At 37.7% G+C, this 20,873-nt stretch overlaps 2 protein-coding genes and 3 non-coding genes across 6 annotated transcripts; 1 reads left to right on the forward strand and 4 right to left on the reverse strand.

The window, feature by feature from the left end:
• Positions 1-1,250: 1,250 nt before the first annotated feature.
• Positions 1,251-8,014, forward strand: LOC121410856 (periostin-like). Of its 2 annotated transcripts, none has more exons than XM_041603202.1 (5): positions 1,251-1,589; positions 2,046-2,317; positions 4,048-4,234; positions 4,997-5,206; positions 6,465-8,014. In XM_041603202.1, exons 1-5 carry the CDS (start codon positions 1,382-1,384, stop codon positions 6,590-6,592), a joined length of 1,005 nt encoding a protein of 334 aa, XP_041459136.1. In that variant the 5' UTR covers positions 1,251-1,381; the 3' UTR covers positions 6,593-8,014. The 2 variants fall into 2 exon arrangements, with proteins under 2 accessions (XP_041459136.1, XP_041459137.1); XM_041603203.1 differs by having other exon boundaries at positions 1,252-1,589; positions 2,046-2,272.
• Positions 7,937-18,255, reverse strand: LOC121410855 (60S ribosomal protein L4-B-like). Its single transcript, XM_041603201.1, has 8 exons — positions 18,151-18,255; positions 14,932-15,109; positions 13,708-13,953; positions 13,192-13,316; positions 11,723-11,852; positions 10,402-10,558; positions 9,410-9,656; positions 7,937-8,156 (listed from the first exon to the last, which is right to left on the reverse strand). The coding sequence occupies exons 1-8, from the start codon at positions 18,151-18,153 to the stop codon at positions 8,091-8,093; spliced, it is 1,152 nt and encodes a 383-aa protein (XP_041459135.1). The 5' UTR covers positions 18,154-18,255; the 3' UTR covers positions 7,937-8,090.
• Positions 10,776-10,848, reverse strand: LOC121412308. Its single transcript, XR_005969603.1, has one exon. It is a non-coding gene; the product is annotated as a small nucleolar RNA SNORD57 (small nucleolar RNA).
• LOC121412302 lies at positions 12,188-12,263 on the reverse strand. Its single transcript, XR_005969598.1, has one exon. It is a non-coding gene; the product is annotated as a small nucleolar RNA SNORD57 (small nucleolar RNA).
• On the reverse strand, positions 14,764-14,834 carry LOC121412307. Its single transcript, XR_005969602.1, has one exon. It is a non-coding gene; the product is annotated as a small nucleolar RNA SNORD18 (small nucleolar RNA).
• Positions 18,256-20,873: the final 2,618 nt, after the last annotated feature.

Genomic DNA, 20,873 nt, shown 5'->3' on the forward strand with positions numbered 1-20,873 from the left:
TCGATAAAAAGAGCAATCCTCAAAAGGGCTTCTCTCAAGTGTGTTTCGGATCGAGAATTAAATTGTCAAAAATGACAGACGGCCCTTTTTAATCGATTCTGATATTTTATTTACTATTTCGGGGAGAATCGACTTTACACATTGTGTTTGTTTGAAATTTCATCACAACTTAGAAAGTATGGACCTGCATGGTTCATGAAACTTGGATCGTTAGGGTATAAACAGGTATTACTGAACATCTTGTCCGAGTTTCCGGTCACATGACCAAGGTCAAAGGTCATTTAGGGGCAATGAACTTAAACCATGTAGGGGAATCCATATCGAAATCTTGACAAAGATTAAGTTTTTCAAACGTCATAATACATTTGAAAGTTTATGGATCTAGTTTTGGACATAAAGGTATAATGGTGTGTCACTAAGTATCAGGTCACACGACCACGGTCAAAGGTAATTTAGGGTCAAAGACATTTGGCCAGCATGTTGGGTGTATTGTTGAATTGCCATCATGACTTTGAACATTTATGGAGCTGTTTCATGAAGCATAGTCAAGTATCAATTGTTTTGCACAAGTCTTAGGTCACATGATCAAGGTCGAAGGTCATTTTGGGTCAATGAACATACCATCGGAAATCAAAGAGTAAAATTTTTACCGAATATGGGATATGAGGGTAACTTGCATGTTTGCTGGGTATATTTTTGTTACCCCATATTGGGCTAAAAGCTTGTTTTAAAGGTAAAGTTCTAATCAAAATGGAATGGACTCACGAATAAGATTTATAACCCCGGGTATCAATTATGAGACTTTCATAGTTACATATGCATTGCATGCATTTTATTGTATTTTTTTCTAAATCATTTACATTTGGAGCAATTTATGATCAACCTTTTCGTACGTCTGACAATGACCCCCATTTTTTTCAAGTTCTACTTCACTTCATAAACTGACGAAATCATGCTCCTTTGAGAAATTACAGACTGTCAAAAGATTAAGAAATCAGAGACGGAAAATTTTATGAAGGTCCCATTAATACTGCGTCGGACGTACATATTCTATTGAATTTCCCTTTGTTGAAACACAAGTCCACAAGTCATTTCTATGTATTTTTTTTTTTTTTACTTAACACGTTTTATGAGGAAGGATACCGTTCACACCCTTTATGATATTGTCTTTGCATACTCGGGCAAAGTCTCCTTAATTGTTTGAGTATGATATAAACAGATCACGTTAATAATCTGTTGTATAAATAATAATTCCACCCTCCATTTACACCGCTTTAGTGTAGCTCGAAAACATAATACCCCATAGAGTATTCTTTGCTAGCATTCGTTTTGCTGATTTACATTGCTCGCCTAAGGTTGCCAGTGTAGAAGGAAAGCGAGGATGCTGCTTTCTATCTTCAAGGGGTCATTGGTGGCTGCCATGATTTTTACTTGTCTTGGCCAGCCAGATCCATGTGAAGTCCCCTTAGTTACAGACAGTGGACAAAAGGACAACTTTACCGTGGTAGATCTAGCCCGAGAGCTCTATGCCTGTACTATGATCAAGATGATAGATCGTGCTGGACTTGGACCCATGTTCCGTGAAAAAGGTGCTAGAATAGTTACTTTTCTTTTTTTTTTTTTACTGAAGATTGATGACATCTGCCTCTTATTTAAGTGACGAATATCCATACACATATTGACAATTTTGAGAACTTTACTTTGACTCAAATAACAATGTACATGTACAGAGGAGCAATTACGTATTTTGATAGTCTTCGTATGACTATAACTAGCTGAATAAGAACGAGGAACAAAAATTGGTAAATTATGAATTCCCGGAGAAGGAGGGACTGGAATTTGTATACATGCGCATCATTCTATAGAATGGAACCCATCTTGTCGAAATCCTTATCTGCACTATGTATGGTTTGTGAGATACAGTCGATCTTATAATGGGAAAACCACCTAAATAGAAGACGAATTGCTGTTTATAGATCCGTCCAGTTGTAGATAAGTCTTTCGCATTTATTTAATTGAAATACAACGACCTTTTATTTTACCAGGCCCTTTCACCCTCTTCGCGCCTTACGACCTTGCATTCGGCTTCCTGCCTGATGACATCTGGAACAAGCTCATGTCCAATAACACTTATCTCCGCGAGCTCCTCCTCTTCCACACCGTACCCCGTCTCGTTGGAAGCATCGACGACGTATACAACGACGAACTCATCGAGACAATGCTTCCCGACAAGAACATCCGACTCAATATCTACCAGATTGGCAAGATGATGGTTGGTGGGCGTGGCGCAGCTGAGCAAGCGAAGGGGGTAATCGGTGTGAGTTGGTGGCAATCTGGTGGTGGGATGCCGTTGGTCCATTGGTAGACAGATGCGTTATCACTTCTTGTCTCGGATGAATGGGATATCATAGATGCATGAGGGAGTAGGATGGGGCAGAGTGGATGAGAAGAGATTAATAGGGCATTGATAAAAGAGGAAAGTACGGGATAAAGGGTGAGAGCGTTAGCGAAAATTACATTATTCGGTAAAGCCCCCCCCCCAACAACAAAAAAAAAGAGAGAAAAAAATACACAAAATAATTATGTTCAATATAGTCATCACAGGAGGGGGGTCCTTCTCTTTTATTTTTTTCACTACTTATTGGCACCAGGGACCGCCCGGCCCCCTCCCCCATCGGGCACAGCCAAGAGAAAAGAAAGTGAGAAAATATGGATATAAAGAGATTATTAATGAAGGAGAAAAGGAAGGACCCAAATGCAAAATAGGAATAGAAAATAAAAGGTTAAGAGAGTGTTCGAGAGGAAGAAAGAGAAGGGGAGAAAGATATGATTATAATGAGAACACGGTCCCATAGAAGGGAAAAGAGAATGCCATGGCCAGAGAGGGAGAGAAAGAAAGAAAGAAAGAAAGAGAGAAAGAAAGAAGGAATGAAGAAAGAAAGAAAGAAAGAATGAAAGAAAGAAAAAGGCATGCTGTTCAAGTAGACCTTGGTGACTAATCCTGTCCGCTTATGCAAATTGCGTTTGTCGATTTAAGATCAGAGTAGAGGAAAAGTTTAAGCATTTAACTTTAAAAGGCTCAGCAGGGCGGATTCCGCCCCCTGTAAATTTTTCACAATAAATCCGCCGCGCGAATTTTTTCAACCGCCTCTCGCTGACTTTTTACTTTCAAATCTCGCACATCTTTTAGGGGCCTCGGAAGCGGGGGCTGGGGCTTCAGCCCCCACTTTTTTCCAAAACCGTGTACAAACACGTAAAAATGACCATATGATTGTGATTTTTTGCATGGTCAGCTCCCCCACTCTTGGCTCAGCCCCCCACTTTGAAAACTGGTCCGCTGCCCCTGTCTTTAGAGACCAAATTTGCGATGTCCGGGTACGCAGCTACGAAATTACGCAACATTATGTAAGTGCATGTCAGATCTAAAACTGCCCCAAAACGTGAATTCATGTACAGATCCAAAGCAAATTGTGTATTAAACCAAAATTTATGTATTATTAATTCTGATTTTTACTGATTAAACTTAATTCTTTTTGACTTGTTAATGATCAGAATATGTCTGCAACAATTTCCATCGAAAAAAAAACAATAAAATTCATAAGAAAAAATTGCGACACCAATTTTTTGTTGAAGTACATTTGATCGGGATCATACAAAGAGTCTGTGAATAAAAAAAATGGTAGTATTGAGGCAGTAGAATAGTTGATTAGAGCTTTATTTCATGCATGAATTGACATAATTAATTCATTAAATAAAATATTCTTATTAAAAAAATCAACCATATAGCCTTGTAGATTTTATCGCACACGACTACTGTGCAAATTTTTGTGGCGCTCGCGAGATCGAACGCAGAGATCCCAGAGGGAAGGGGGGGGGGGGGGTGGAAGCCACCCCCCCCCCCGGATGTGAGAGGGGTTTAACCCGGCTCGCCAAAGTTTAGGGTTAATAAGATGGGCAAAATATTGTCTTAGCAGCATCATGACGTCATGATCAGTATAACCTGGTTGTTAATATCTCTGTAATTATTTGACTTTTATTCATTTCTAGAGGATAACAGCGTGTGGTGGACCCGTGATAGACGGTGGAAACGCAACCAATGGTGAGGTTCGCATAATTTCTAATGTGATGCATCCAGTTCCACCAGGTGATATAATGGAAGTCGTTAACAATGATAAGCAATTCACCAAGCTTAAGAAATTGATTTATCTGGCAAAACTACAAGATTACCTGAAAGGTAAGGGTGATATCGAATGTTACACGAGCTGCCTCCCCCCCCCCCATACTGATACACACTTTTGCTTTTCCTGAGAGGGTGGGGGCAAACATTGCAGTGGGCTATCTTCTAGTGGAAGGGGACCCGTTTCACAAATTTTCGTCGGTTGCTAGGCCACTATCCATTTTTGTTCAAGCATTGTGGGAGAAGTGTAATACTTTTCAAACGAAATTTGAAAACAAGAGAGTGAATCGACCAAGGCTATGACGAGGGAACATTTTAATGTTCATGAGTGAAATCAAAGGATTTGATGAATCATCATAACATTTTCAGCAGAAAAGTTTTCATTATTTCATGTTATGGGTGGTGGGGGCTAGCAACTACCCCTTTCCCATTTGAACGCTGTGTAAGGACTGATTGTGACCCCGCACAAGTTTTTGTAGCGGGGGTAATTGCCCCCCCCCCCATGCCCTTTCCACTAGGCATCGTATGTAACAAAAATCAGGGGAGCATTTCAATTTTGTTGTCTGACAAGCTGTTAGATCTGTCAACGTTCTTTTGTTCTGACTGGCTGATATTGTAGTTGTAGTATAAAACGTCACAAGTCCCTTCTTAAAACGCTTCCCAGAAATGACCAAGATGCTACTGTAAGAGTGTCTGTTGTATTTGTACTTTCCCATTAGTTAGAAATTGTTGTTCTTACCTCTCCTTTTTTTTAAATCTCACCTTCCTCTTCTTTATTCCTCCGTTATATTATCATTTTCTCTGCTTCTTCTTTGGCAGAGGGTCCATTCACGTTTTTCATTCCAAATAACGATGGCATCGACAAGCTGTCACGTGACGAGTTGAAGAAACTTGAGCACAACACAACATTACTACGTGAAGTATTACTCTACCACCTCTTAGATTGGACTCTCTATGCATCTGGGAGCTATGATGGAGAAGTGTTTGCCACCATACAGGGAGAATCAATCAATCTAACTGTATGGTATGGTACGTTGAATTAATGCATCGAGATCAATAGTATGGCCCATATTAAGAATTGATTTTACAGTCAAATGTAATACAATATTAAATTGTAGATTTTGTAGAATTCAGCATTATAGCCTATAAATATATATAAATGAACTTTAAGTAGTTCATACAGACACGCTGTGAGGTTTAGCCAAGTGCTTACCATCATGATACCAAGAATTAAGGGTCTATATTGTTAGAGTACAACAATCAGAGTGGGGTGGAGATACTGATAATCTCTCACAACACAAAATAAAAAATAAACATGAAACAGTGCTGTGCACTTCTCCCAATTTGAGTAGGAAGCTTGCAAACAATCCCCACCACCAAAAAAGGGGGAAGAAACACCAGACATTTTCTAAAGTGAAGCTGAACCAGAGCTCCAGGTTTCCAAAGCTTACTTACAGGATGAACCATTGACTTTGGGGTAATTTCATAAAATATATGTACATGTATGCAATCCGACCCCTTTATGTTAAAATTTCTGAAATCATGAAAAAAGTTGTAATGCTCTCAAAGTAACACAGCTTGAGCAGTTTTATTAAGTGAAGAAATTTTTTTTAAATTTGTGTCTGATGTACAATAAGATCAAGGATTTTATGGGATTGCCCTTCATACGGTAAATTTTATTGCTCTCCATACTTCTCTCTCTTGTTCAAAACCTGCTCTCCAAAATTATCTGCAATTCATCTCCACAATTCCCTTTGCTAATCTTTTTCATAGACCGGTTTTTGGTTGGTTTTAATTTAAATACAGTGGTATACTCCTCTCTGAATCTCTCAAACTTCTTTAAAAAGCTGTCAACCTGAACAAGAATATTTCAAATATTGAAAATCAGTAGTTTGATGAGGAAATCAGTATTTTCACAGAAATACCATAGGACAACACAATTAAACTGAATCTTTCACATATCAGTTATTTGTGTGACACCATCAGTATTCTATTTTACTAGTACTAAGTACTACTTGGCATCTCTGCACGTATGTCAGGGGTGGGCACACATTGTCCAAGTTATTCTTGGAAGTTCTTAGAGTGGCATTAGCAGTTCACCATGCCATTTTATTCAATGTATTCAATTTAAAGCAAATTGTCTTGCCATCAACTCTTGTTCACTTCTCATCACTATTGAACCATTCATTGATCACATTCACTCACATTTCTGATTTTCTCTAGTTACATTCCTGCCAATAATTATTCTAAAATTACTGCACACTTCCTTCTTTCTTTCTTTCATCAGATACTCTTTGGGTAAATGGACACACCAACGCCAGAGTGGTCTATCAGGACTACAACATCTACAATGGTGTATTGCATATCATTGACAAGGTGCTCATCCCACCTATCATTTGGAGGAAGTACACCTGAGAAACTGTTATGAGATAGATGAAAGATTCGTTCATATTAGATATCTCACTAGAATAGGATCCAAGTTTGTATATTGTATCTCCCAACTCAAAGCAGAATCAGCATTTAAAATCTCCTGGGAACACAGAAATCTCCAGACTACCTCTTGCACAAAATTTGACTGTGAAGATGTAAATAACACGTTGAATATTCCCCTACTTCAGTCCCAAAAATATCCTGCAACTCACTTAATCAAATATTTGACTTACACCAAAGGTTGACTTGTGTACTCTCCTGTATTTTTATCAAAAATCACATAAAGGTTAATTTGGAAGATTTTTTTGGGAATACTAATATCTCTCCAGTTCCTATTCAAAAACATTGTTTTAGACTGAGCATGAGGTGTAAATACCATGTTGGGTAAATGTTTCAATAAAAAACAAAACATGGAATATGAAAGATAACTGGTTGAAACTGAATGATTTCCCAAAAGTTTTAGATTAAAAAATACCCTTTTTTTCATTTAATTTTATTGGTGAACTTATCTCTTCTTATTCTCTCTCATTTTTATTTAAAATTTGTGTGACACTTTGATATCTCAGCACAGTATATAGTGATACAGTAAAAAAAACTGAAAAAATGTGAACAGTAAATTGTCAAAATCAATAGGCAAATCATCCTAGATAGCACCATAAAAGTGCATTAGGATAGACAGAGATAGTTTTCACTATCACTTTGTTACAGGCAATTATGTTTTTCAATTCATTACAGAATTAAAAGTTTTATATATACATTATATATATATATATATATATATATATATATACTAAATGCTTTTCCAATTAAGTTCTTTTCTTGGAATGATTGTTTTCTTGTAGTCAAAATAAGATTAGATGCGGATCCAATGGGCATATTCACAGGCACATGGTTTTGCATAGGATACTTATGTCACAAATGGCAAAATCACAATTTGCATCTATGGTGTTGAAAGGTCTAGAAAGATACCAAATTCATGATTTCAATAATCATGGAATATTTAGTTCGAACAATTCAATTATTATTGTGCATGCAAAATTTGTGCCTAGGTTGTTTGGAAAATCATATGCTTTCAAGAAATTTAATTTTACTCTTTAAATTTTAATACGCAAAACAAAAACACTTGCTTCACTTGCAAATCCCAACACAAAATTGACAAACTGTGGAGTATAAAATGCAAATGACTGATTTTGACATATTCTTTCACTCTCAATTTTCACAATGAACTCTCATTCCTGAGAAAACTCACCTTTAATATACAGCCCACACATAAAGACCATTGATTTTAACTGTAATACACACTAAATGAGACACATGCTTGACCATACGTTTGCATTTTGTAAGCCTTGTTTATTGAATTTGCTGATCTCATATCACAGTCCTGGTGGTGTTGGGATTTTCTTAATTCAAGGCCTCACATGACACAGTGTAGAGTGAGGATAATAAAAGTCACTATGTCCATCATCATAGATGGTTGGTTGTTCTACTTCTTTCCTTTTCCTTTGGCCTTGGCTTTGCCTTTGCCCTTGGCTGGTGCCTCCTTGGTAACCTGTAGGTAATCAAATCAATGGATATAAGAAAAAAAACAGGAAGTAAGTAGACATTTTAACAACATCACCAATCATGTTTGGAGGTATTTATTACAAACCATAAAAAAGAATATTTTATAAAATATGTACTTCCTTATAATGGTAATCACAAGTTAATAATGGCTAATAAAAGGCACTTTTAAATTTGATTCATAATACTTAGAATCCACTATAAGAACTAAGAATTCATAAATCATCATTTACCTGTCATTCCTAATTGTGATAAAGTACACTTGTTTCTACAAGCAGCCTTCCAATTGTCTTACACGTTGAATGCAATCTAATGGACTTTTAATATTTAATCCACAGATACTGTTTTGTAATCAATTACTGTACATATACTCTATCATACAAATATCAAAGTTAAAAAATACAGGCAAACCTAAGTTAAGGAGATCCAAACAAATAGAAAGTAGTTTGACCAGAAAACATACTGATCCATAATTAAAATCATATTTTGAAGGAAAAACACATATTTTGGAACATCCTGATGAATTACAAATATGAAGCATGCCAATCAAATTTAACAAGAAACACATTTTGCAATAAAAAAAAATTATATTTTGTCACTTTTGATTATGAAAAAAACATACTAATATCATTAAAACATATTAGTTGGCAGCTTTGGAAGTGTATTCCCTACATTGGTCACCATCTATTCATCAAATTTTAAACTCAAGATTTATATAAAAGTCATCTTAGTTTTCCAAGTGCTCAAAAGTTAGTGAACCCCACCAGTGAGGAAAACAAAAATTTAATGTATTTTAAAGTAGCTCTGCAATGTTCAAGCTCTGCCATGTTAAAATACAACATTCAATAAGGTTCGTTTCTCTATGCTCACCGAACATCGTAGTGGTGTTGTCTACATTCAACACTCAGCATAAAGGAGAGTATTCTGTGGTGGGATTTGCACACAACTGTACATTCCTTGTCTTATTTCTTGGAAGCATTCTGGGGTTTTCACCCTTTCTCTCAAATTATTCCTTTACGAAGGTAGGATTCCCCTTTATGTCAACTTTGCAGAAGTGGAAATGCCACCTCAATACTGCAGATGCTATCTTTCATTATCACCTTCAGTGACTCTGATAAGGCAAACTTCTTAAAGCAAAGTTCTTTGGTACCATTTGATCTGAATTTGTCATTTGACTACTACTGAACAAGTTCGAGAATGCAAAATTGTTGTATATGAAGTACAATATGAATTAATACATACCCCCCTCTTCTTGTCAAGGATCTCTTGTCTCTTTGCCTTTGCCCTCTCCTCATCAAGCTTCGCGTTGCGCTTCTGTGTCTTGGCATAGGGGTTGAGCTTGAACATGACCCTAACATTCTTCAGAGGATTCTTCTTGAGGACCTTGCGCTTGGTGGACGTTGTGTTGACTGGTCTGAGGGAGCGACGGATCTCTTGACTCCTAAGCAACCTTCGTAGGTCAGTGTTGGTCATCTTGGGCATGGGAAGGCTATGGAAAAGCAGAGAGGGTGATATCAAGTTTTTTGTTAACTGCATTAGACGATATAAATTTAACACAATGCTCATCTTGACTATCGTCTACCTTTAAACTGACCATTTACATCAATTAGTAAACTGACTCCATTTCTTATGTCAAGGGACACTTTCCTTACTTGAAGTAAGCATTTGGTACAAATTACCAATTTTATGCACGCAATGTTCACTTTAAGATCATTCATATCACCCATGTTCATACAAATAAGTTTGCTGCAATTTTTCTTTTTATAGAAGTCGAGTATAATATATGGTATTACAAAATGGTGATCTAGATCCTAATCAAATAATTGGTAAAAATCTATAATTTTTCACATCACCATCATTTATTTCAGGTAACAGGAAAACTTGCTGCTGACTGGTAATAATGAAATGTTGTACAGACCAGTCTTTGTTTGATATATAGTTTGTTTATCAAATATCGAACACTTGTTACCTTAGAAGTCATAATGCTCTGAGTTATACCTCGGGGGAATTAAAACAGCTCCAAAGGTACAGTATGGCATGCTTTTCTTATTAATGATCTCGGTGATGTGTACTACTTGTATACCAATAGGATAGATGGATCAAATATTCTCATACATTAGCAAAAATGTAGAAAGCATTATGAGGCTTTCTCAACAGTATTGCATAACATGGTATGTCAATCAGGTTACAAATTTGTGATTCATGCTCACTATACCAACTATAATTGAACTTACTTCCAGTTGGACTTCTCTGAGGAAGGCTTCTTCCACGTTCCGTAGAGGCCATCAAGTTTGTTGAATGCAGACTCTGTCCAGATGCAGAACCTACCAACATGTCCACCAGGAGCTAGCCTCAAGAGGTTCAGTCTTGAGACTTGGAGGAGGGTCACACCTGACAACACAGAGAAGATTACAATAATGAAAACTATGTCATATTCTTTCTCTAGCCTTGAATAAACAATTCATATTTTTTCCATTTCTAAATATGAAAACATGGAATTTACACTTGATAGGTTTGTCCCTCCCCTTAGAAAAAAGGGCCTAATTTTGTGATTAACTTTGGCTGCTTTGGAACCTGGTGAACAACATCAAGTTTCATTCACAATATCCCATCAGTCTCATTAAATCAGTTTTGAAACCTCCATATTCAATGAATTCAGGTTGAATGCAACATCATCTGGGATACCGAGAACTTTGAAAACATTCAAATCATATCTAGATAAGGCCTGTTTAACCACATAAAACTGATTCCACCTGGACACAGAATTCTTACAACACATCCAAACCCACAAAAGGCATTGGGGGAAAAAAATCATTGCTAACAGCCAAAGACAAGTTCTAAGATACAAATATGACTTGTAAACTTCACGCCCAACATCAGAGTAAATCAAGGTAAAAGAAATGTCTGACAGTCCCTTGTAAAGTGAAACAATTCATCTTCAACAAATCTTAGGTAATTCATATACTTAAGGGTTATAAGTGATTGTAAGATTGATAACATACCTACATTTTCCCAGGCACCAAAGGGTTGCAATTGATTGTAAGATTAATTACATATCTCTTTTCCACAGGCACGCATATTACAACTGTACTCTGACATCTTTTATTTCATTTTATTTAAAGTGATTAACATTGGTTTAACTTTTAAAAAATCTGAGCTAGGTCACACTTGTCACCTGTGTCTGTGATATGTTACAAAAATGAAGCCCAGAAAAAATTGCGTTCGAAAATAATTATTTAGTGCTTCAAAAATTGAAATATAAAGTGACCGGATACACCATCTTAATTTCATCCCATACACTTATGTGTACTATTTAGGTGTCTATAAGACGCCTATTTACAAAATCGGGGTTTGCCTTGTAGTTTTAGCTTTTCATTCTCAATAATGGTTGTTTTCAGGGTTTATTGGTTCTAATACATGCACTTGTACACATGTTTCATCATGGTTTGAGAATTTTTTTAAATCGGCTACTCACAAAGTTAAAAAATACCTTTAATCTTTTAAAAAGGTTGAGAAATTATATCAGTTAGGAAGATCTTTCACTTTTGCACTGACCTGGGATGTTCCTGAAGGCCCTTGTGATGCCGTTGTCTTGATCATAGACAACCAGTGGACCAAGACGTCTGACAAACCTCCTGTTCCTCATCTTTCCCTTGCCTGCCCTCATGCGACGAGACTTGTACACCTGCAGTTCAAAGTACAATACAATATTCAATGACGGCAGAGTGCAGGCTACCTTACAGACTGTATACTGATTATAAAATCCGCCCCTTATATCACCTTCATATTTTGTGATTTTCCTCCAAAACCAAAAATTCACAATAAATGGCTGTGATCTAGTTGCATCTTGCTATGTTTTGTAAAATATATTAGGAATTATGAATTTGGATAAAATATAGCAAAATAGTTAATGTTTCAGGTACTCCTCAATCAACTGTTCTTGGAGAAGAAAACAACTGAAATCACACATTGTGTTCACCCAGAAATAAATAGTATTAGAGAAAGATACTCCCAACAGTCCCATCAGTCTCATTAAATCAGTTTCTATTTATCCTCCATATCAAATGAATTCAGGTTCAAGTAAGCATCATCTGGGATGGGATATAAAGTTGTTTTTTTTTTTTACTTAATGACTGAATAATCAAAAGAGATGATTAAATTACCATTCACGAGGCATACAAAGGAAACCGTTTCACTGGTATGGCAAATTTATTACTGTAAACGCTGTTATTTTCGCGGGATTAATTTTTCGCGCTTGGGCGGCTTCAAACATATTCGCGGGTTTTTAAATTCGCGCTGCACACTCCATAATCACAAAGTCACTTCCTTCTTGCCATTTGAGAATGGTTTTAATTAAAATTTCAGCAACGAAATTGTATTTTCTGATCATAATTTTAGCTCTAGGGCGGCATAATTCAACATTGTTTTGATCTAATCATGAGCTTTAAGACATTTAGCGCAATTTTTCTTTGCGGGGCGGACATTGGGAAAGGCAAAACGGAGGCGCTGCTAGCTGCTGGCCTGGTATAGACGGCCGAGCACCGGGTAAGGATCGGGGGGACTACGGCTATTCGAAGTGCATGGGATCAATCAAACACGGGCGATCGACCCAACGTCTTTTCAAAAACTAAACAGATCTAAACACTCACCAATCAAACAGCAAAACCAATTTATATTTCAACCAAAATCATTATCTAAATACCGATCTGCGACTGTTAAAAAATTATCGCATTGCTTTTAGAACAAATTCTCGCGATGCACATGATATTGGAGCTCAAGCTTGCTTGCGTAAATGCCGCCCTCTTTAGATCAAATTGTGCAATCTCTTTGCCAAAACGATACACGCAATTGAACCGCAGTTCAAAACTTGCATTAAAATAGATGCTCATAAATTTGCGTGTTTTTAAATTCGCGCTCGCCGATCTTGCCGCGAAATGCGCGAAAATTTTCACACCGCGAAAATTTTCACACCACGAATATTTCCACTTTTACAGTAGTTTACTTTCATAGTTCTTTGAATTTACCTTCTTGATGTCTTCCCATGCCTTGAAACGCTTGAGGAAGTAGACAGCTTCCTTGGTCTTCTTGAAGTCTTGGACTTTGTCGCTGACTACAAGGGGTACTTCTGGCGTGCCCATGATCATGTGACCTGTGATTGACAATATAATCACACATTAAGAATAAAAGATCATTACTTTCCCCCAAACAAGACAAAATTATGGGGGGGGGGGGGGTTCTGTGTCTCACTTATCATTAAGTCTGAAAAGTTTTGTTTTATTTTCTATAAATGTCCATATGGGTGTTCTGTTTACTAATTAACCAAATTAAGTGCCCAAAATTGTTTTATTTTGCATATCATCTAATTTTTCTTCAAGAAATATTAGAATTTGACATTTGGGTTCTCTTATGCCCAAATAATTACTTCATAGAATAAAGACAAATCTTTGTCTTTTAAAGGGACCTTATTTTGCACTTACACTAATCTTAACACTTGTATACAATTTCATTTTACATGCCATCACTAAGAAGTGAAATATTACCTTTGGACATGACGAGAGCTGGGACTGCCGAGGCAGCGAGTGCAGAGCACATTGCAAAGCGCTTCTGGCTGATGTTGGTGCGTGTGTGCCAGCGTCGCCAGATCTTGGTAGGGGCAAACATGCGTCCACCACGGCACATGTTGCCGAATGCTCCCTGACCAGAGCGGTGGGTACCACCTCCTCGGACACGGGGGATACGGGCAACAGCACGTCCTGTACCCCAGGATTCAGCACTGGTCTGGTGACCTACAGAATAGATGCCAAACAAGCATTTATTAATCTTTATCTAATATTTTTATCAACTTGTTAACAAAATCTAAAATAAACTTTTTTTTAGCATATCCGAATTTCCAAATACAAAGACAGATTTAATTCAATATTCATAAGATCTGATGATTACAAGTATTTCAGCCCTAGGAATCAAAACTTCATCAATATAATATAGGATTAACATGGACTTCTGTCAAATAACTCATTGCAAGCAGGAAATTGTCTCTGGTTCTGCTCTCCTTAAAGGTCCATTCTTTAGTGTTACAGTTTCAGCACTCCTCACATTACTATCCAGAAGTGACACCTATGCCTTGTGCAAAAGAAGCCTTGAAAACCCTGAAATGGACATGTCATCCATCGAATCAGAATTGGATGAAGTCACACAATTATCCGCTGAATGATATCGCTAAAAAAGCACAGACTAGGGCAACGTTCACGGAACACATGGAAGATAGCAATGAACCCAGACAAGAAAAGGAAGAATAACAATGTCCCAATCCAACAGCTGATTCAATTTCCTTGGTGTAATATAAGAAGGCTATATATCAAATAGAATCACAAGTGTTTCATTCTTGTCTCTTTAAACTTTGAGGTAGCGAGCATGTAATTTTTTTGCACTCCACACTCAAAGCTTTTGGGAGAGACAAGGATACAGTGACTCCTTGACAGGCCCCAATATACATCACACTGATGATGATTCCTGGAAAATAAAGTTCTCTAAATATATCTGATCTCAGAGCAAAATCAGTTCTTTTCTTGGGAACATTACCTTTAGTACAGAATGATTAGTTCAGAACTTCAATATTATCAAGGTCATTCAAAAACACGGACCTGAAGTTGAAGAATCATCATACCAATAGGTGATGCAAGGACGATACAGAAGTAGGTGATACAGCTCCATAAATCACCCAAAAATCTTGACAGAGCACTCTAACTGTAACTGAAATAACTTACCAGCAATTTTCTTGACAGCGTAGGGCTGACGGCTGTTCTTCCTCATGTTGGTGTGGGCATAGTTAACCACATCTGGCCTGATTGGTGCCTTGAAGACAGCTGGTAGGGTCACATTGGTTCCAGTAACTTCATTCTTCTCATTGTACACTGTAACAAGTGGTCTTGCAGCTGCAACAGCCTGTAGAAAACATAAGAAACATGGTGTCTTAGATCAGCATTTATTTCAATGAAAATTCTTGAGAATGAGAGCATGATCATAATGAGCAATATGAGATTATAAACTGTACAGAACACTTCCATGAATTTCAAAAGTATTTTGCGCTTTTTATCAGTTTACTTGCCTCATTTCTTTTCATCTCATCAAATTAAAGACTATACATCTCAGATAGCATCTTGGGTGGTGGCCTATCATGATGGAAAAACAATTTGCAATGGAGTAGTCAAGGAAAGAGTTCCTTTTGCAAAAGTCACCCTACCCCCAATCCTGAATCAGAGCTCAACATTAGCAGTAGCCCGGGGCAACCAAAAATGAGTCAGGCCACCAAAATTCAGTAAAAGGCCACCAAAATTCAGTAAAAGACCACACTTGATTGTATTACCAACTGGCCTTGTATTATTGAACGTGCGCATCGTACGCATCAGAAAATAATTTCATACACTCAAAATTTAACATCCTTCCAAAGCGAAGGGAACTTGAATAGAAAGATGATGAAAAATGGTTGAAACACATTTTCAAAGTATTAATATTCTAAAACTAATAAAATATGGTCAAAATAGCTTGTCAGTGATTTCCCCGTTTTCTCAACTTTTCCCATAGTCTAAACACACTTTGGTAATACCATATACCAGTACCAAGTTGTGTGCCCGGACGATCAATTTTAGAAAGTCATTCGGAAAAATTTACAACTAGGTCTAGATCTAAATACAAAGTATGTTTAGTGTAGTCTAGGTCTTGATACTAATCTGAAAACAAAAAAGAAGCCTTCAAAAATGTACCCGGAAACCCGACCCCCCCCCATCCTACCTTTTTCAATTGACCAAAATATTGCACATGCAAGTTCGAGAAGAGGGGTCAGATTGGAAGCAAATATCGTAAACAAAGAATACGGCAAAATTTTGACATAGGGTCTATTTCTATTAATTATGTAGGTTCTTGTGTAGACCTATTTATGGTCAAAGTTTGGTGAATTTTATGAGAATAATGTGTTTGGTATACGACTGAATTCATGACAAGTGTTCGGTAATACGGTACATAGTACACTACACTACAGTACACTGACTAGGTATACCACTATACCCATTTGTTGTGTGTAGCCAGGAGGCTCCTGGAGAGTAAAAATCATTTACTAATGTATGCTTACTCTCCACAGAGCCAGGGATTCCATCCCATTCATCTGCATGTCCCGCGATAAAACCTCAAACTTCGGCCCCTGAGAATTCTACTTTCCTTCTAAAAGATCTAGATCTGGCCTTGCCCTAAATCATGTAAATGGGATAAAACTTCATTTCTACACTATTGACTTCATTTATAAACAAGAATTATTTTTTAAAAATGAGAAAAATATTATGAAAAGACGGGGGAAAATTGCTTGATGTTTACACAGCCATCTTGTTTATCATTCCTTGCCTACGTTGGCGAAGAAAAATGAGGAACAAGATGATTATTTATCATTTTCTAAAATGAATTCTTGTTTAAAAATTAAATCAATACCATAGAACTGTCAGAAATGAAGTATCCCATTTAGGCCTAGATTCTTTTTAGAAGTAGAAATCTTGGGGGCGAAAGTAAGGTTTTTTGGAGGTACCATACACGCAGGTGAATCATGGGATGGATCCCTGGCTCTGTGGAGATTAAGCATACGTTAAGTCGTTAGTAAATCATTTTACTCTCTAGGGGCCTCCTGGATAGTTGTGTGTAGGACTCTTAAGACTCTTAGATTAGAAAGTAGGCCTAATTTGGAAAATTTACAAGCGAAGTTTGATCACTTTTTCAGGAGAGGCGCACTCGACCCAAAAAATGGTGGGGGTGTGCCGCGGGCGAGACAAAAAACGAGGGCCTTGGAGCAGGCTTATTGTAAAAAGGAGGATCCTCGGAACGGGCTTCGGAACTCCAAGTGTTTGTGAAAACGGGGGTCCTTGGAACAGATCGCCAGCGTGTGAGTGCGTATGGAACGGTCATGCGTGCATGATGCAGCTAGCGCGGCCTCCGCCGGGTGAGCTCTGCGACCCCTTTTCACCAAAATTGCTGCTTATTGTAGCAGATTAATGTGATCGGAACAGCGTAACGAAAAATATGCGAAGCTTTGGAGCGGAATTCTTTTTCTCGATAAGAAGAAAATGCTATGCCTGCAAGGCCTGGCTTGGAGCGGCTTTCTTTGTTCTTTTTTTCAATTAGACAAAAATGCTATGCCTTCAAACGAAATTTGAATGTAATAATGGGGTCCCCTCCGCAGCACATACCCACTATGCATTTAGGGCCTACATACCAAGTGCCCCCCCCCCCACGAGACTGTCTCCCTAATTGGACTGGAGTCCCCCATATTCAGAGATGCCAAGTTCAAACCAAGGCAAAGACCAGCTAGATCTATGCGTGGGATTTTCTGTGAATCTGGGAGTGAGATCACTGACATTGTGTACAATGTATGTGGGGATCTGGGGATAGGCTGTGATAGTTGCATGAGACAGAGATTTGAGGGGATGAACAAGAGTCCAAAATGCTCGAGTTTCACGCATAGCATAGCCTAGGCCTACTGTCACTGATCTTTAACTTTTATTAGTTGGACGGTAGCTCTGCATATTATTGGCCATGCGCCTCTATATTTTATTTTTAGAACAAAATGTTAGGAAATATAGAGAACAAAATAGAAAATGATTACAACTATTGAATTCCTATGTATTTAGTGTAATCCAAAGACAAAAAAGACGGCTTCAAAAATATAAAGTGTCTGGACACCCGGCCCCGGACCACATGCATGGAAATGGGCCAATGCAATGGCAATGATAACGTGGGTAACGTCACTCAGATCTACCCACCGTCTACCGTACGGTACGTGCATGACGTGCGTGGCAGAATAGAACGTTCCAACATGACCAATAAATCTGAGCCTAAATTTCTCACTAATGAAATGTTAAATCCTGAGTTATTATTATAAAACATGCAGTATTTCATAATCTCCATTAAAAATCACTTTTCCGTGATAAAATGAGACGATTGTGTACCATTTTGACTGTATATGCCGGCAGCTTTCGATGTAAGTGAGAACACGAGAGCCACCACAGGCGAAAAGATCTTCCTATTGATCACATGTGATCGAGCGAAGTGGCGGAACTATTTGATAAAGCTGAATACGATTTTTTTTTACTATTTTCGTGCCTTATAAAGTTTACACAATTGATTTGTCTAATAATATTTCTACGAATATTTTGACAAATAAGAGATATGTTCGATTTTCATCAATTTATAGCCGAATTAATTTAATGCGCGGCCGGAAGTTCACTTGACGGTTCGTCCTTGTGTTTTACAACCTAATGCGGCCTAAAGTTTCGAGCCCTAACTGGCGTTAAATGGGGGAAAGTTGCATGTGATGACGAAGTTTTATTTTCGTTCCCAAATAATCAAATCTTATATATTGATACACATCTAAAAATGCACAAACCTTCATCTGCCCCCTACACACCCTCATACACACATCAATGTCCGATCCGGGGGACCGCCACGGGGCCGGTATATTAAATCGCCCATAACAGTCGGGGACAGTATACGCCTATTGATTTAGTGTCCCCCCCCCCCGATAATTTTGAAAAATTTACAAATTTATAATGCATTGCAAATACACAGGGGCGTAGCCAAGATTTTTTCTTTGGGGGGGGGGCACTGGGGGTCCTTGCTTTTTCAGGGGGGCAACATTTTTTTTCTTTGTCATGTGTCACAAGGGCGGATCCGACTTTCGCCAATAGGAGCCCGAAACTATCTTCACCTATTTCCCCGATCAGTCACTTCTTAGCTTTATTCTTATAAAACAACAGAAATATGAAATAATTTCTAGAGCAGAAAGTTCCGTTGGGCGCCGTGAGGAGGAAGTGGAAGTTTACCTTGAGGCCGGCGTCAACATCAAGCAGGTCGCTCATGGCGACGGTCTCTTGCGTTCTGAAATTTAGTTAAATAATATTTTTCATATACTTTTTTATATTCAGAAAGAGATCGTAAATGATACGTGTGTCTAAAATGTATATATATGTAAAATCTATGTAATAATTGATTATGTTGTATTATGTTGAACATGTGGAACGCAGAAATAAATTTCAAGCAAACAAACAAACAAGTCTATAATCATTAATTGACATCATTATTGAAAGGAGTGTTCCCGTGACCATGCAAAAAGTCACAATCATAATAATGGTCTTTGTTACGTTTTTGTACATGGTTTTGGAAAAAAAAGAGGGGGGCTGAAGCCCAGTGGCGTAGCTACGGGGGGGGGGGGCTGGGGGCACGTGCCCCCCTGAGATTTGGTGTGCCCCCCGCAGGTGCACCCCCGAAAAAATTGTCAGAGCAAAAAAAAAGGAGAAAGAAGAAGAAAAAAGAAGAAAAAAAAGAAGAGGAAAATAAGAGGAGGAAGACGAGTGAACGAAATAATGTGAGGGGAAAACTTGAAAAAAAATCTTTCATGTTTTTGCTTGCGCTTCGCGCCAGAATTGCCCGTTCGATGAGAGTCATATCTTGCTCAATAGGCTGATATGGAGCAAGTTTTGAAATCAATATACAAAACATATTTTAGCTCGAAAATCGAGCTTTCATTATTTTTTTCATTTACAAATTTAAGTGCTCTGTGAAATGTCCGTTTTATGATCTACATAAGCTCACGCTGTGTGGTCATAATTATATATTGTTTGATTTGCCAAGTTCCTATTGTCTACGTGTATTCCACAATGTTCCATTAAACAAATGTATTCTGAATGCCCAGATTCTAGGTCTAAATCTAAAACATGCGCGATAGCCTGTATGCTCTTTATTTAAAAGTGTATCCATGCAGCTTCACATCAGAGTATGTCTGCTCACCGTTCACGATCGCATCAATAATTTCTTTAGTTACATGCCTATCCCATTTATTAATACAAAAGTGCTTATATAGAAAGACATTTTTCTGGGCGGAATGTCAAAAAAATTTGCTCGCACTTCGCGCTCGCATTATTGAAATATATATGCCCGTCTTCATGGGTAAACTGTTACAGATCCATGGGTGTCGATCACGGGGGGGGGGGATGGGGGGATATATCCCCCCAGTATTTCAAGAGGGGGATGGACTGTATTATCATCCCTCCAATAATTTAGGGTAGAAAAATTATAATAATGATGATGAAAAAATGAAAAGTTTGATCATGATGATTATAGTATGCCATCTATCAGTTTGTTTCCCTTGCAATTTGTGTATATTGTTTTATTAAATAAAAACAATTTTTTTCTGGACTATTAAACAGATGGGTGGAGGTTCAAGATAAAAAAGAATGAAATGCATATGATATTTTTTAACACATAACATAAAGGGACCCCAACGAAAAACAACTTTTGTTAATAGAGCGTTCCATCCCACCAGTGGTGAATAAATTGATTTTAATAAATCAATAAATTCGAAAGGGTGGAAAGGTAAACGGAAGTAAAAGGGTGACAAGATTCTAAGGAATGACGGTAAGCCCGATGAAGCCACACAGTTTGTAATTTGTGCTAGTCTTAATTGGTCCGAATCTGCATTTTTATCATCATGCATTAAGAAGAAAAAAGATATTGCCAGTCGGGTTATAGATTTAAGAGAAAAGTTGTATACACAGAGGCGTCGATCCAAGGGGGGTGGGCAGGGGGTGATCGTCCCACCGATGAAAAAAGGGGGCAAACATATCGTTTTGCCCCCCCCCCATAGTTCCACATGTGCAGCTAAAAAAATAAAATA

The sequence above is a fragment of the Lytechinus variegatus genome, chromosome 3 (genome assembly GCF_018143015.1).
Source record: "Lytechinus variegatus isolate NC3 chromosome 3, Lvar_3.0, whole genome shotgun sequence".
Taxonomy (NCBI): Eukaryota; Metazoa; Echinodermata; class Echinoidea; order Temnopleuroida; family Toxopneustidae; genus Lytechinus; species Lytechinus variegatus.